The sequence below is a fragment of the Strongylocentrotus purpuratus genome, unplaced genomic scaffold (assembly GCF_000002235.5).
Source record: "Strongylocentrotus purpuratus isolate Spur 01 unplaced genomic scaffold, Spur_5.0 spur5_scaffold_15, whole genome shotgun sequence".
Classification (NCBI taxonomy): Eukaryota; Metazoa; Echinodermata; class Echinoidea; order Camarodonta; family Strongylocentrotidae; genus Strongylocentrotus; species Strongylocentrotus purpuratus.
In genome coordinates, this window is record NW_022145600.1 from 18,687,583 (window position 1) to 18,704,247 (window position 16,665).

General features: G+C 38.8%; 1 protein-coding gene across 1 annotated transcript; it reads right to left on the bottom strand.

The window, feature by feature from the left end:
- Positions 1-367: 367 nt before the first annotated feature.
- On the bottom strand, positions 368-11,214 carry LOC577884 (sialic acid synthase). The gene is made up of 7 exons (XM_030985749.1): positions 11,004-11,214; positions 8,928-9,143; positions 7,198-7,350; positions 5,773-5,874; positions 4,719-4,878; positions 3,177-3,283; positions 368-2,152 (listed from the first exon to the last, which is right to left on the bottom strand). Exons 1-7 carry the CDS (start codon positions 11,133-11,135, stop codon positions 1,961-1,963), a joined length of 1,062 nt encoding a protein of 353 aa, XP_030841609.1. The 5' UTR covers positions 11,136-11,214; the 3' UTR covers positions 368-1,960.
- Between the last annotated feature and the right edge of the window lie 5,451 nt (positions 11,215-16,665).

The following is a 16,665-nucleotide window of genomic DNA, read 5'->3' on the forward strand; positions in this document are numbered from 1 at the left end:
TCTTTCACTGACCTGTTTCTCTCAATTTTCTGCTTCTATGAAAACCAACTTAATATCAGGTTGGACTTCCCCTTTAAAGGCCCATTGCACTACAAAAACAATGCCTAATTGGTGACCATTGTTCCCCCATGATCCCCTTTTTCTTATGTTAATTGAGCGCTTATTTGATGAGATAAACCACCTATCAGTGACCATGAAGGGAGGTCTAATCCCTCCTGGCCAAAATAGTGCAGTGGGGCTTTAAGAGTCTTACTACACACTTCACATGAGGAGAGATAACTCAAAGAAATATCTTTTGTTTAAAAGCACCTTATTTGGTTCTGAATACAGCACACATTGGTACAAATCATCATAATCGAGTCCAGAATTTAATTTAATTTAGAAATTTATTCAATCATCTTGGATGCACCATCATGTTTAACACAATGAATTGATTAAATCACAACAAAAATTCATGCAAATATTCTCAACAAATAATGATAAGATATATCTATATTGATATCTAGACAATCAACATGATTCAAAATAATTAGAAAAAAAACCTACCTAGATTTCTACATACAAGGAATGTCCGATATAATATGCAAATATCAAGCTAGAATAAAATCTTACCCAGCTTTCATAAAAATCAATCGAAAAAAGGCAAAATGGTGGGTTTCTCCTTAAACAAAATTGAAGTTGAATCTGTCAAATAGACACGGTGCAAATATCAAGCATCGCACAAATCCTGCTCTCAATAATTCATCAATGAGTGACACACTTTCGATGTCATAATGTGATGAAAATGTTTGTTCAGCTGCCTAAACGAAGAACTGAATTCATTTAGGGTGTAATTGATAAATCTACACACTCACTTTTCATTTTAAAGACATGAAACAAAACAAAACAAAAATGTCTAATCTATAACTAGCATCCACATTCAAATGCACTGTACAAGATATTCCAGTAGCAGTAATTGACATTAGAAACTTTGAAGTATCAGGCACGTATTGCAAAAGAAAAAAAACAACTTAAGTTCAGCTAATTAAATACCAGAGTAAAGCTCAAACTTTATATCTTAAATAAAACTTGCAGAGAGTTAACAAAAGACATGCTAAGTCTCATATGTAACCTTTTAGTGCTAGTAAATAAACATATAACAAACACAAAGTTAAATAACCATAAGGGTAGAACAAATTATTCTTCTTTTCATGCACTAAGCACCTGTTGCTATGGAAAAACGATACAAATGTAAAAACCTAAAATTACAAAAATCAATGATTATATTGAGCAATTCTGTATCTACTTGTTGATAAAATCATTGTGATGAGATTTAAAATGAAAGGCAAAGTGGGCTCAACAAATTCATTTACATGAAATACGTTCCGTTTCCTGCTCATATTTGTATTTCATTGTAATGAAATTAAATTAGAATGATGTAAAAATGCGAAGGCAGTCAAGGTTCAAATCTAAAAGTACTGGTTCACTGAAGATACATTTCTACTCTGTCTCTACACCCTTAACCCATTCTGTGCCAATTATCATAAATCAACTTTCATTAGTAAAATATCAATTTTAATTTTTGGTTTTTATTAAATTCAACATGAAAGAAGATCCATGGGAATGATATTCTCTGTGTATGTACCACTGTTCGGTGCAGGAAGAAAACACTTGATTTTGTTGTAATAGCCTGAGCAGGTTTTGCTGCAGCATTGAAATGAAACGGTGGGCGGGATTTGCTACCTATGGCACGGAGGGGGTTAAATAGGGGGAATATCAGAGCTGTAAATAAGTTATGGATGCCAGTCGGTTTTACCCAAGTCTATAAAGAATCTCAGACATGTTAGGCCATTCATATTTTCATAGATGAAGCATGAGGGCCTAAAAACATGTACATAGATCTGAGAGACGATAGGGAATTAAATTAGGTCAAAGCCTGATAAACTGGCACCCTTGATAAGTACAAACTGTGATGATGAGTCTAGTCCCATACTATAGCATCCTGTTCCACAGAGTCGTCATAGCTAAGAGCTTTGGCCGTACGTTTACCCAACAGGTTATAGATGGTTTCAGGAAGAATGCCTTTGGGTACGGCTACCTTGACGGTCAGCATGTCCTCCGTGATGACGGTACCGGCTGGAATGTCTTTGGCAGCTACAACGCTCTTCCCAAGCTGAGGAGAGAACCAGAACATTGAAGCTTACAAATTTGTTAGGACACAAGACTCATGGCTTCATGTTAACATTAATGTTATTTTTTTAAATGCATATTTAGCCAAACCTGATGAATCGAGAATTCAAGAAGACAATTATTTAAAAGAAGGTGACCTTTACATACAGGTTTCAATTCAATTTTTTAATTCAAATTTCGGCTCAAAACACTGTATAAGGGGGGGGGGGGGGGGGGTACATTCGAGTCCAGGGGTGTCTTGCAAAGAAGTTGTCTGGAAGGGATTTATTGAGAGTCAACAGGGTTGTTTGGTCAAGAATAAATGAAGATAGGCCCATTTACACAGCCTAGACACCACTTCGAAATATCATTGAATTTTTTGGACTGCTTTTTGGACACTAATGGAAAAACCATAAAAACATTGGTGTTTGCTCATTCTGATTTTTTGGTGAGTAGTGCGGGTCTACGACCTGTCGCTGCTCTACACGCAATTGCATGGAATTGAGGAGAGTCAAGTGACCAAAACAGGAATCATACAAGACTAGGCATTTACACTGAAAAAAATCAGTGGAATTGAGGAGAGTCAAGTGACCAAAACAGGAATCATACGAGACTGGGCATTTACACTGAAAAAAATCAGTGAAATTTCTGTGGGGTTTAAAAAAAAAACACTCCAGAGGTGTATTATTTGATTATTTTTGGGGGTGAGTAGTGCGAATCCACGACCTGTCGCTGCTCTACACGCAATTGCATGGAATTGAGGAGAGTCAAGTGACCAAGACAAAAATCATACAAGACTAGGCATTTACACTGAAAAAAAATCAGTGGAATTTCTGCGGGGTTTAAAAAAAAAAACACATTCCAGACATGGATTTTTTAAATTTAAATTTTTCATCCTATTGCTTATATAGCTAATAGATATTGCTTCGCAACTCCGGATGATTCACCGAAATGTGAGAAAAATATTGTTGAATTCATCTGTATCTAAACTCCTGACTGTAAGATGACTGCATAGATATCTCTCTCACCTTGTTGAACGTTGGCAGCTCGCACTCTCTCATCTCCTTGACCCTTGACCCCAGTGACCTCTCTACGATACGGATCTCTCTCACAAGCTCAGCCAGTTCCTCAGGATCTACAGATCAAACATTATTTATAAGAAGCAATTTGTATGTTAGGCTTCCCGGGAGTTGTTTGAATTTGTAAAGAAATTGTTGGCATGCACACAGTAAATAAAGATTGCATGCTCAATCTTCATTTACTGGGTGCAAGACAATAAATTTCTTTACATAAGGAAACAATTTTGTTTTTGCGCTTTACAACAATGGTATTAACAGAACAGGTGAGTTTTTACAAGATCTTTGAAGGTAATGGAGAGGTTGATGGTTACAGACAATTCTGGGCAATTTATTCCAGTTCGGGAGCAGCAGCTGTGAATCCTCTATCACCAAGTGTGGGAAGCATCTTGGAGGAACAATGTAATGTCTTACGCACACTGACTTGGTTTCCCCACCCTGTAACTCAATGTTACAAGGCCACGTCTGCTCTACAAGTACTGCTAATGCCTAGGTCACATATAAACCGGGCCCCGTACGATTTTCCCTATCCGGCGGCTTGCCGTGGATTTAGAGACCGTACGGGAACCTTCCGATTTTCTTTTCTACGGCATGTGCGGTCACATATTCTGCGGCGCCCGGGAGGTGCCCGGTGAAAATTGGTCGAGTGAAATGCAAGGCGCCCGTAAGGATGCCGGCCGGTAAGCTACGTGCTCCGTCCGATGAGCAGGTGCACCCGTGGCTCCCGGAAGGTGCCCTGCCGGGATCCGGCCGGGGTCCTCAGGGTGCCCTGCCGGGGACTGGCCGGGGTCCTTAAGGCGCCCGGCCGGGTCCCGTGCGGTGCACTTAACGATGTGTCCTCTGAAATCCGCACCTCAAGGTTCCCGTAAAGATTTTTCATGAGAATTGACCCCCAAAAATCGTGAGGGGCCCGTCCGGACACTGTCCGGAGCCCGCACAGGACCCGTAAGGTGCCCTTCGGGCCCTTCACGGGCTCTCTACGACCTAACGGTCAGATAAAAACGCCGGGAGAATTGGGAGCAGCCGACTCAGCACCACGTCGCCCGTACGGCTTCAAAAACTGTCCCGGCGCCCGTAGGATCTTTACGGTAGCCGGCCGGACACCGGCCGAAAATTCCCAAAGTGTCTGTTTTTACTAGCCGTACGGGCCCCGGAGTGTATATGTGAAAGCCCCATTAGCAATCATGCATATACAATTCTATCCCACAACTTTAATGACCTCCTTTACATGAGAATGATGAACACAATTATGAATGAGCAATGAAGATATATTCAATCTTTGTTGGTCCATGCCTCTAATAAGGAGGCTAGCGTGACAAGGAATATGCATTCAGTGGTGAGACTTACTATCCTACAACTTAATGACCTCCTTTACATTTCAATGATGAAAACAAATACGAATGAGCAATGCAGATATCTTCAATCTTTGTTGAACCATGCCTCTAATAAGGAGGCTAGCATGACAAGGAAGATGCATTCAGTGATGTGACTTACCGAGGGATGCTTCATGGTCATTGCCCTTCCATGACTTGTCCATGGTGATGTGTCGCTCCACGACCTTTGCCCCCAAGGCAACGGATGCTAGGGTGATGGAGAGACCCCCTTCGTGACCGGAATAACCAATGGGTATGTCAGGGAAAGCCTCTTGGAATACCTGGAATACAAACAATAGAAAGGTCTTCTAGCTATCAGTGCACAGGGCAATCTATTAAAAACAAATATGCAGAAAGATGCACCATGAATAAAGCAAATTCAACACTCTATATGACCTTCCCCATTTAAACACTATTGTTTTTCATTGACTACATCTGTTTATGTTCGGACATAACCTTCCCTTTGAACAATAATCTATGTACGCTGTAAACAGAAAAAAAATACCTATATATCTGCCTTCTCAAACCATAATGTCTGAACAATTCCATTCTTTTACGGAGGCACACATAAATGCTGTCAAGCTTGAGTATCTTTGTGTAAGTCAGAATATTCATGTTCCCAGTTTTAATAAAACCATATTCTCAATTTCTCCATCTACATTCACCATCTGCTCGCACCCTTTATTTAATTTTCTAGACCTCCTGAAATCTTTTTCATAATTACTCATATTCCTCCTTTTACTTTCTTTCTTCCACATCTCAATCCTTTCTCCATGATGTTATTTTAATTCTTGTTCTATCCTTATTCCTCTTCTCCTTCTTTATCCATTAATTTCTGTCTATTTTGGGGCGATTCTGTTGCATTTCCTCTTTAACTACTCATGGTCCTCCTCCACTTCTTTGCACTCTCCTCTCTTCTGATCATCCATTCTCCACATTCCCAACCATCTCAATCCCATGCTATCAATCAATGACAGATACAGTCAAAACCTGTCTTAGTGGTCACCTCCCTATAAAGGCCACCTGTCTATAGTTGCCAAGTATTTTGTCTCCCTTGAAAGAGAGAAACATGTGTTGTAGAACCTGTCTAGAAAGGCAACCTGTCTACAGTGGCCTCTTTTTCTGTTTCCCGTAAGCGGCCTTTATAGACAGGTTTGACTCTATATGCCTCCTACCTGTATAATCCTGAGGTGGACGTCTTCAGGATGGAGAGGGTAGGCACTGGTGCACTGGAGTATACAGAATTTATCATTGTACTTCTTGCATGTCTCGTAAACCTGCAGGAACACAATCAAATGGGAGGAAGCAGAATTCAAATTTTGAGACAGCTGGTGTCCTAAATCGTATGATGAATAAGATAGTTTATTCCTATCTTTTACAGTACTACATTGTACGTTTCAAGTATATTATCAAAGAACAGGTGAATGCATGTATATTATATACTAAATCAATTTCTAATGAAATAACAATTACATGTACATATTCCCATGTTTAATCAACACTAATCAAATAATAAAGAACTGACAGGCAAATTATTTTCATGCAGCAATTCATAGGTAATACATTTCTCTAAATGATGAATTCCTTGATCTTTAATGTGTTAAGTTATTTGTATTCGATCCCCTTATTATATGATGCATCCTATTCCTAAATTTAAACTAAAATGGAGTACATATTTACAGAAGATACTCCTTTGAATGTAAACTGGTACGTTTCTGATAAGCCATTCAGTCCAATTCAGTTCTCTATTCCACAATAAAATGTCAGTTGAAAGACTTTCTTCATTGATTTGAGTGCTTCATTGATTAGAAATCTAATTTATTATAATAATTGTAAGAAAATTTCTTTGAGGTTTAAAGAAAGGAAATAGCTTTCTTGGTCAATAAAAATAAATAATTTACTATCAAATGAGATTAGGGTAATTTAATTATTTTTTCATTAAAAAAAACATGATACAGTTGTAAAGGGACAAATAATGATATGTCCCCTCCTTTTTTTCAAGCAAAGAAATTGTTCTTAAATTCCTGGAGGGTGTTTGCTATTCTGATTCAAGTCAACAAAAAGGGTAAACATTGTGTACTATTTGAACAGATGTTGGCAAATACTAGTACGATTAGAACAGAATCAAATATGTATTGAGTATAAAATATGTATTGAGTATATTGGAGTTGGGTAGTGCTAGAGTACTACCACTCCCATTTGCAAGGCTTAAACTGTATTTACAATGTTAACTTGAACATTACAATCTTCACAAGTTTTAAGTAGGTGTTATGTTGTATCGTTATGATGCAAATATCCATTCTTTGGACAATATAAATGTATGTAATCGTAACCATTTTCATCAAGCAACATACTTAAAGGTATTCTACAGGTTAGTGATAAGATACACCTAAGATTGTACAATTTATAAAATTAAGAATGCATAATTTTATCTTTTCTGATAGGCATGTTTTATGCAGATTCTCATATTTTGTTGATGATGCTTGCAGGGCATGTACACAGAAAAAACGTACAACAAAGATCAAAGGCACTTAAGATAGTGTTCAAATGTCATCATTCAAAATGGTGGATTTGTAGGGAGTATGGATGGTCCATCTTACCCTTGTCATGGTTTCCATGGACTGCATCCCAGATGATACCACCATAGCTCTATTCATCTTAGCCACCTTCTCAATGTAAGGCAAGTTATTGGTATCCCCTGACCCGACCTTGAAGAAAGGCACGTTGATGGAATCCAGAAATTCAACGGCTTTCTGTTAAAAAAAAGGGAAGAAATAAAGTCCAGTGGATAAGAAGATATTTTCAATGATGTCCGACATATGAGGCAGTAGCTGTCATTTCAACATATTTTTGTCCACAATATGAAAGGGGGGGGGGGGGGGGGGGGGCTATGCCACAGTCTGCCCTGCTAACATTTCACTTGAAATTGACAAAAAATTTCCATTGTATTTTCCTTATGCCTGGTCTGTTCTTATTCCTTAAATTCTTGTATACATGTGAGCTAAACATTTTATCGAAATTCGAGCAAGAACTTTGCCATTTCACAAGAAAAGGTGGCAGTGTCATTTTAACATTGCAAAAAAAAAAGAACCCATGTCTGGGTCATTCCATAAAGTTGGGGCAAAAAATATGACGGTGTCCATGTAACGTAGGTATGAGATCTTCTACTGCACATGGAAGATGAAATAATTTGTTGCAAGATTTGTATGCAATAAATAAATATATATACATGTAGTAGTGCCCTGCCAGAATTGTTCCTGTTTCAGTTGATTTTGTTTAAAATATTTGCTTAATACACATTTCTCTTTTTACCACCGTTACATCGACACCATATTCATATAACATTACATAAACTTTGGGTCCATGATATTGATTCACCATGAAGCTTGAGTAAAGATAGTTGGCTATGCATTTTTATGCAAAACTCAATTTGAGCAAACATTATTACAGTTGATAGGAGACATAGTTTCTCACTTCTGGTATGTCACAAAAACAGCCCCAACTTTCTGGACAGACCCGTCTACGCACTCTTCCACTTGTAGTTCAGGACTTTTGATGTGAAAGATACCAGTTCAAGGTTTGTGAATAAAGAATACTAAACTCAGACATTTCTCACTATTTACTTTTTAATTACTTTTTAATTACTTTTTAATTACTTTTTAATTACTTTTTTACTTTTTAATTACTTTTTATTTACTTTTTATTTTATTACTGAGAGTAATTTTAATAGTTTCATACTATTAATTAAATGTAATGTTAACTGTTATTGTATAATTGTTTTAAATGGGGGCACGTTACAAGAGTCCTATCTCGCACCCCGGGGCAACGTGTCTGACACGGCCGGTTGTAGCAACTACTCCGAAGATCAAGATTACATTAATCTTGATCTAAGGAGACACGAACGAACGAACGAACGAACTTTTTAAAGAATGAATACTAGGGACAAATAACTGATGTTGGCTGCATGTTTTGTTTCATCAGAACCGTGCATTATGCATATGCACAGACAAGGACACTCGAGACATACAATGTACATGTAGTACCCCTTCGTACTCAGATTCTGAACACAGCTAAGATTTACGTCCTCTTTTGTTTCTAAAAAGAGAGAAAGTGTAAGAAAGGGAGGAGTTGGTACACATGTCTTTGCAAGGAGACTTTAAATTAATGTAAACATATACATATCGATGGTCTGAACCATTCTGCCAAATATCTGGTGCTTTCTTTAATGTCATCATTGGGGTGGTTTCAACAGGCCAAGTCGTTTAAAGAAAAATATTTACGCCTACTTCTTCCAGTAAAAAATTTGCCTGTGTTCAGACTCTCATCTCACCTCGTCCATACCCGATGCTGTGAAGTAGATGCCAATCTCTTTGGAGTACGCCTGGAGCTCTCTGTACTGATCATGACTGAACTCTAAGAACCTCTTGTGCTCGCCATAGGTCTTGCCCCAGGAGTGCTTTGATGTGTATGGTTTCTCAAGGGCGGCCTGGTTGAATTTGAAATCCAGCTCGCTCTTCTGGAACTTGGCACAGTCTGCTCCAGCATCCTTAAATGTAATGTAAAATAGAGAGTCCTCGCTTAGTGACTATTTCTTCTCTGGTAAAATAAAAATCTCCATGTAGCTTCACAGTTCAGTGTCAAAGATGCCCAGCTTGTCTGCATGGTGCAACCCTCACCAGTTAAACTAATGGTGGAAATCACACATACATGTACGGTAGCTGTATTACTACCCTGGCTGTGTATTAAAAACTGTTCTATTGATTCTCAACATTTCAAACACCATTGTACAAAACTCAACTTATTTCACTAAAAATCGGTACTTTAGTGACAATTGATGATACCTAAATAGCAGTAAAATACAATTAAATCAATTTACCGATGTTAGAAAGAACGGGTCTAATTTTGGATACGTTTCTGAACCATGTGAACAAGCGCCTAAGTTTGGCAAAGTTTGGTGGGTCGCGTCGTTACCACGAACTCGTAGCTCGTGCAGTTTTTCCGATATAATCATTTTGCCTTCGGCGTAGACTAGAAGGAATGAGATTTAGATGACGTCATACGCAACCCGGCTGCAAGATTTTCTTCATGGATGTCGATCTTGACCCATAATTTTCTGAAGAGGGACGGATTCAAGTAGTCAAGTTGGTAAGTGGAACCGAAGTAGTTAAGCATGTAGCTTATTTTGAACTATAAATAGAAGTCTACATCAGATATGCATCTGGTAAAATATCAAAATTAGGGATTAAGTTTGGCCAAGTTTTGTGTAATGTTTCTTTACACAAACGCGCGTACACTAAAGCGTATAGGGCTGTTCTGTCTCTAAAGAGAGAGTCGACCTTACCGAAATCAGAGGCTATTAAATGAACAACAGAAAAATTCGGTCTACACGGAACCCACACAGTAGCGTCTAATCGTCTATGGTCGGTTTCTGTCTCTAAAGAGAGGATCCAACCCTACCCAAATCAGAGGCTAACGAACGAAAGAGACAGAAATTTCGGTCTAACGTAGAGTAAAGGAGCCGGTAATCGGCCAGCTCCAGTTTTCGGCCGCTTGGTTGGATGCAAGGTAAAATCCCTCTAAAATACATCGCATAATAGCATAACACATATCCCACACATACCATACCATGTCAGTGTCACTGAAGAACCACATTTGCAATGAAAAATATATCCTGAAATATCACGTTTTAGCGATGTAATCGACGGTCCCGCTACCCGAATCTGGAAAAATTGAGTATCTTACGCGTGTCTGTAAGAAATATGGGTACCATAAAATGAGCTTTATTTCAAGTATTTTTCAGATTTAGAGCCCGATTTTGTGCTAGTCGCAACCTCAAAAGTATCTCATCGCATGTATTAAATCAATGCAGCCGCACACCGCAACGCACACACGATATCTCTGTCTAATTCAGATTCCAATATCCGATCACCGCAGTACTAGTTTTCAGCTTGGCGAGCTCCGGGGAGCTCCGGTGTGGGATATCTGCTCCGCCCGCTAGTGCTATAGATCAGCGCGGAAACGCACGGTGCGTGCGCGCGCTTCCTATTGACTTTGTACATGCGGCCGAAAACTGGTACGCTATGCCGAAAACTGACTCCGAAACAGTGAAAATTGAAATGAATAGGTCTATTCATTGTCATGGCAATTCGTGATTTTTTTCTGGGATTCTTGTTTTGTTTAAATAATAATATTTGCTTCATGATTTGAACAAAAAAGGATAATAAATAGGAAGTAAAGGGTCCAAAAAATAGGATTTTGTCTTAAGTGGCCGAAAACCGGCTCCTTTACTCTAGACTTAGGCCCTAACCCAAAGAAGAAGAAGAAGAAGGGTCTAGAAATCTACTAACATTAAAATGAATGCACAGGACCGTTATTGAAAATCTACACGTCATTCATTGACACTTGCCTTCGCTACTTTGATGAGTTGTTTCGCAATGTTGATATCTCCCTGGTGATTTTGTCCAATTTCAGCAATAATGAAACAAGGATGATCGTTTCCGATCATCCTTCCTGGAGCAATTTCAAATTCAAGAGGCATTTTCCACGAAATACGAGGCAGTTTTCGGCTCAGGAGATTTTTAGTGTTCACGCACGAGACTCACAGCGCCAGCGCGCGTCCGTACGGACACGCGGCAGCCCAAGAGCTAGCGGTGCGAGCTCGCGAGTAGTCCGCCCCGGACATTTTTTGTTTTGTTTGTGTTTTATATATATATAACCACTTGTAAAATAATTGTTTACAAATAATGAAAGTCAGTGGGTTACATCGAAATATAATACATAGTAGGAAATGTTTGAAGCGCGATATCATTCTTGTTACAAAAATAAAACAAAATAATAATTTATAGGCAAAAACAAGGAAATTGCACATTACCTCTTCTTGACAAAACTTAGCACTGTATATGCATCAAGCTTGTTCAATGTGCATGTATATTAAAGACAATTTGTTTACAGGGGAAGTCACCCTGATATTAAGTTGGTTTTTAAAAGAAGCAGAAAATTGAAAATTGAGAAAATTCCAATTCAAACTATAAGAAAGTTTTTGATGACGGAATCGATTTTTTCCATACAGGGGTACGTTGAGTTGAAACATATTTTCAATCATTTTCATGCAGGTGCATAATTATGATTGTTAATTTCCCGGTGAGGGAAAATAGACATTTCTGATTTTATTTGTTTAGGCCATTAAAAAAAATATACATGTTAAGCGTCCCCGCCCGCTTCCTTTTGGTGGCCGCCTCTTATTTTTGTTGTTGTTGTTGTTGTTGAAACTTTTGATTTTTTTTTTTTTTTTTTTTTAAAGCCGAAAAAAAACATGAAAAACACTTCAAAAATGGATCTATTTCTGATTAAAAAAAAAAAAAAAAAAAAAAGTCGGCGGCCATCTTGAAAAAATAGCCCGACTGTCAGGGAAAATGTACCGAGCGGCCATTTTGAGCGGCCATTTTGAAGGAACTAAAAAAGAAAAAAAAAGGGCCTCCTCCTTCCTATTTTTCGAAAAAACAGGACGCTAAACATGTTTTTTTTTATTTGGCCTTAGTACAGACTACTACTACAGATCAATTGGGAAGGGAGTTCGCAAGATACGTCACAGAGTTGCCAGTTTGTGTTTGATTAATTGCAACCTAAAAAAACAACTCATAACTTTTTATTTCATTTTAATCGGAATTTGCTCAAATTTCACAGACCTGTTCCTCTCATTTTCTACTTCTATTAAGAGTTTAAAACCAGCTTGATATCAGGAATTGAGGAAACTCGGTGTGATACTATAGAACCCTCTTATTTTTTTAATTGTCATCGTTTTTCTGCAAACAAGAATTCCCATTTCATTATTTAGGTTGCAATATGGCATGGGTTGGCAATCTTATTTTTAAATAAACAATTTCAAATTTTAAGTAACACTTCATATATAGTTGAACAGGTATCTCACCATGATATAGTTGTGGCTGATAGCCTTCTAAGACAGGTTCGGTTAAAGATAAACTTGACTTCTGGTAATGCGATTGCATTGTGAAAGAAAAGGTGTGGAATGGATCAGAAAAGTTGATCATATAGCATGTAAGTAATGGTGTGTAATGCAAGGTTCTGGAGTCATCAAAATCATCATAAATTTGGCAGAGTCTTGGTAAAGTAACAATCACTTACACAGAAAGATGTATATGGGACAACACACATGGTGTCGGGGCTAGTCACTACCCTGATTTCCTTATCTTTCTATGCTCATTACTCAGCCAGTATACGTTTTTTCCAAAATTGTTTGGCACATGACATTTATTTGTAATCTTGAACATTCAGTGTAAGTTTCGTTAGATTCTGTGAGAATTATTTTTCTTTTTTTTTTACCAGAACTCAAGTTTATCTTTAAAGTTGCTCAAGCGTGGGTATATAGAGGGCAGCACACGGACGTACGCACTAGAGTACCTATATATAATTATATATAGGTACTCTAGTACGCACGGGAGCGTAATACCCATTGGCTCAGTGAATTGTAGTGATCGCCAAGTTACCTACTTCACGAACGATTAATACCTGCCAAACACACCAAAACACGCCAAAAGATTCACACTTCGTTTTGGAATGTTTCGGGCTTGGCATTTCTGCCGGTAAAGCGTAGTTGCCCTTGTAACATCGCGGTCAGGCTCCGGTTTGGCATTTTTTGGCGTGTTTGGAAGACAGTGTAATATTAGTTCTCCTGTAAAAAAAACCCTGTTACGACCTAAGTTAGAGTACTGCTCAACAGTATGGAACCATCTTGAATAAGGACAAGGATAAGTTGGAAAAGGTGCAGAGAGACTCAGAGTAGTTGCGCGACGTGCGCGAACAAGCACTTCATGAATTTCAGAATAATTTTTCGTTATTTTGCAAGGTATCATTATAGCCCAGACGTAAAGTGCGCGAGCGCTTTAAAAGTGCAATCATGATTGTACAGTAGATGCCCGGCTCCCCCCCCCACACAGTGTTATTTAGGGTACGCGTATGCTCGTTCCCTCCCTTTGAAAGCACCCCCCTATCTCAGGACTGCCAACATTTCTGAATTTCCCTTTCGCCGGCTTTTCGCTGGCTTTTCGCTGGCTTTTCGCTGGCTTTCCCTGCTAAAATGTACCACCCCCCCCCCAATTCCAGGTGAGCTCTAGTCAATCGAGACGGGGACTGGGGGCCAATGTTTTTAATTTTGAAAGTGAAATAATCCTGAATGAGTTTTCAAAGCTAGCAGGAATTTCAGGAATTTGATCCCGGGATTTGATCAATTTTTCTATGATATTCAAGATATTTTATAACCCCCTTTTTATATTTCTCAGGAGTCCAAAGAGAGAGAGAAAAAAGGAAAAACCTTTTTTACAATTCTCGGGCCAGATTTCGTCGCGCGAAAAAGTACCTCTTTCCTGGAGATTTTAGGAACGCGCATGCGGTCCCTCCGACCCCGGAGTGGGGGGGGGGGGGGGGGGGTAGATGAAGACTAAAGTTCCATACCTGGCGTGTTCAAGACTTACAGTGGCCGTTTGTCCCTTCAGTCATTTCAAGGTAAGCCTTGTTTGTGTAGGTCTATGAATGAATGAATTAGTTGTTTATATTGAATGAATTGAATTGAATTCAGATAAATAGGGCTTAATAAAAGTCGAAAACGGTGCAACGAATCGTCTTCTTTCTATAATAATTAAATCAAACGTCTGAGCTTTTCGTGCTTCGCGCGGGAAGGAGGAAACTGAAATCAGACAAGGATTAAGAGTCGAGAACAGTACACCCAATCGTCTGCTTTCTCTAATAATTTAAGGAAACGTCAAGGTTTCCGTGCTTCGCGCGAAAGGGGGAACTGAATTCAGATAAATAGGGCTTATTAAGTGTCGAAAATGATACAACGAATCGTCTGCTTTCTCTAATAATTTTAATGAAACGTCAAAACTTCCGCGCTTTGCGCGGGAGGGGGAAACCAAATTCAGACAAAGATTAAGAGTCGAGCACGGTTTATCAAATCGTCTACTTTCTCTAATAATTTATTGAAATGTCAAAAGCTTCCGCGCTTCGCGCGGGAGAGAGAGAGAGAGAGAGGGAGAAACTGAATTGATACAAGGATTAAGAGTCGAGCACGTTTCAACGAATTGTCTACTTTCTCTAATAATTTAATGAAACGCCAAAACTTCCGCGCGGGAGAGGGGAGGGGTCGGGGAGGAACTGAATTCAGACAAGGATTAACAGTCGAGAACGGTACAGCAAATCGTCTTCTTTTTATAATAATTTAATGAAACACCAAAGCCTTCGCGCGGGAAGGGGGTGGGATTCATTCAGACAAGGGTTAACAGTCGAGAACGGTACAATAAATCGTCTTCTTTTCCTAATAATTTAAGGAAACGTCTAAACTTCCGCGCTTCGCGCGGTAGGCCTACCACCCACACCCTCCTAATGAGCGCGCTTCGCTCGCTCTTTGAGTGATTCGCCTGCTCACTACCGCCTCTCTCTAAAATGAGATCCTAGCTCCCCGCCTGCATTAAAATATATAGCTATGATGCTGACTAAGTTTACGAAATAATTCGTATATTTATGTCGTCGAGGAAAATGACCATTTGCGCATACGCAATTAAGCCTTCGGCCCCGGGTTTATAGGGTAAAATTTGTAAATATTGGGACATTTAATTTTGTCGGTAATTGGGGGCTAGTTTTGTCGGTAATCGTTGGCCTCTACACCCCCTCCCCACACTAAAAAAGGTCTAGCGACGCCCCTGACCATTAGTCATCATTTTCTAAGTGATGGGTCTTAAAATAAAGAGTTCGCATCTTCCTGACGAAATACTCAATCTTTATGTTACTACTTGAAAGTGTGTCGTCTTATTTCGGAGTTCATTATATTAACACTACAGTTTGCAGCTGTCAGTATTTCGAAATATGTCCAATTTTTTAACTTTATGGTTGTCAAATTTGGCATGTGCGTGCATGTATGTATGCATGTATAAATTTGTGTACATGTGTTTGGGTGTGTGTGTGTTTGTTGTTTGCGTGTGTGTGTGTGTACGGACCCAGGTAATAGGTAGTATTATTATTTTGAAATTTCCGCAATCAAAATGATAGAGAGACCTGCCAATCAATTCATTATAAAAAAAAATCACGCCGTGCACGGTTCCAAAAAGTTTGTAGATTGCCCTTGAAGAATCGTTAAAAAAAAAAGAATAATTTCGAAAAAAATGTTTTTTTTTTAAATAAATAATTTTATTTAAAAAAGTCACATAGTTTATATGAAGCGAGTAAACATGTGTTTCCGATTATCGAGATTTCTTCATTTGACAAACATACTAACTGTACGTCGATTTATTTATATAAAGAAAACCAGTTAATATGGAAACCCTGGTAAAATAAATGTATCTCAGGGGTGGTGGAGCATCATTAAAAGGGAGGAGGCACTAGCATCAAGGACACTCTGAAACACACACAGAGGAAAAACCCACAAAGTGTGGACACAAAGCAGGAAAAACCAAAATTTTAGACATTGAAAACTCCACATTCTAGTTATCAAAGATCATCGTCGTCATCGTTTCTATCTTCACATGAATATGGATGTAGGTATAGTGCTTCCACGTCATGCTTTGTCGCTGTGTGTAATGCTCTTACGATTCAGTAGGTAGCAACGCGACGAAAGGCAAAGAGGACGGGAGAATTCACTCAACCGAGACAAATAATGTATGCAGTTCGGATTCTGTCTATTGAAATACTGTTATGCTTATCAGGTGAATAAAATATTTTGTATTGAGCCACTTCACAAAGACTTATGCATTAAAATTGGGTTACATTACAAAAATGGTCTATTGTACGGCGATACAACTCCTCCGTCGAGTTTAGAAAACGAACGTTATTATGTTATTATGGCTAAAGCCCCTATCACACCGAATCTGCGTAATGTGGCGTACCGACTACGCCGACATTGGGCTGCGTATTCATGAAAAAAATGTTGCTTCAGCGTAGTCCCTGCGTAAGTTATGCGTAGGCTGGCGAGCTGGAGTCGCCAAGAGAAACTTTTGTTTTAAAAAGTATGCATACAATTTGTTCAAAAGTCCATTGAAAAGCGGGATTATTCGCACCCCATG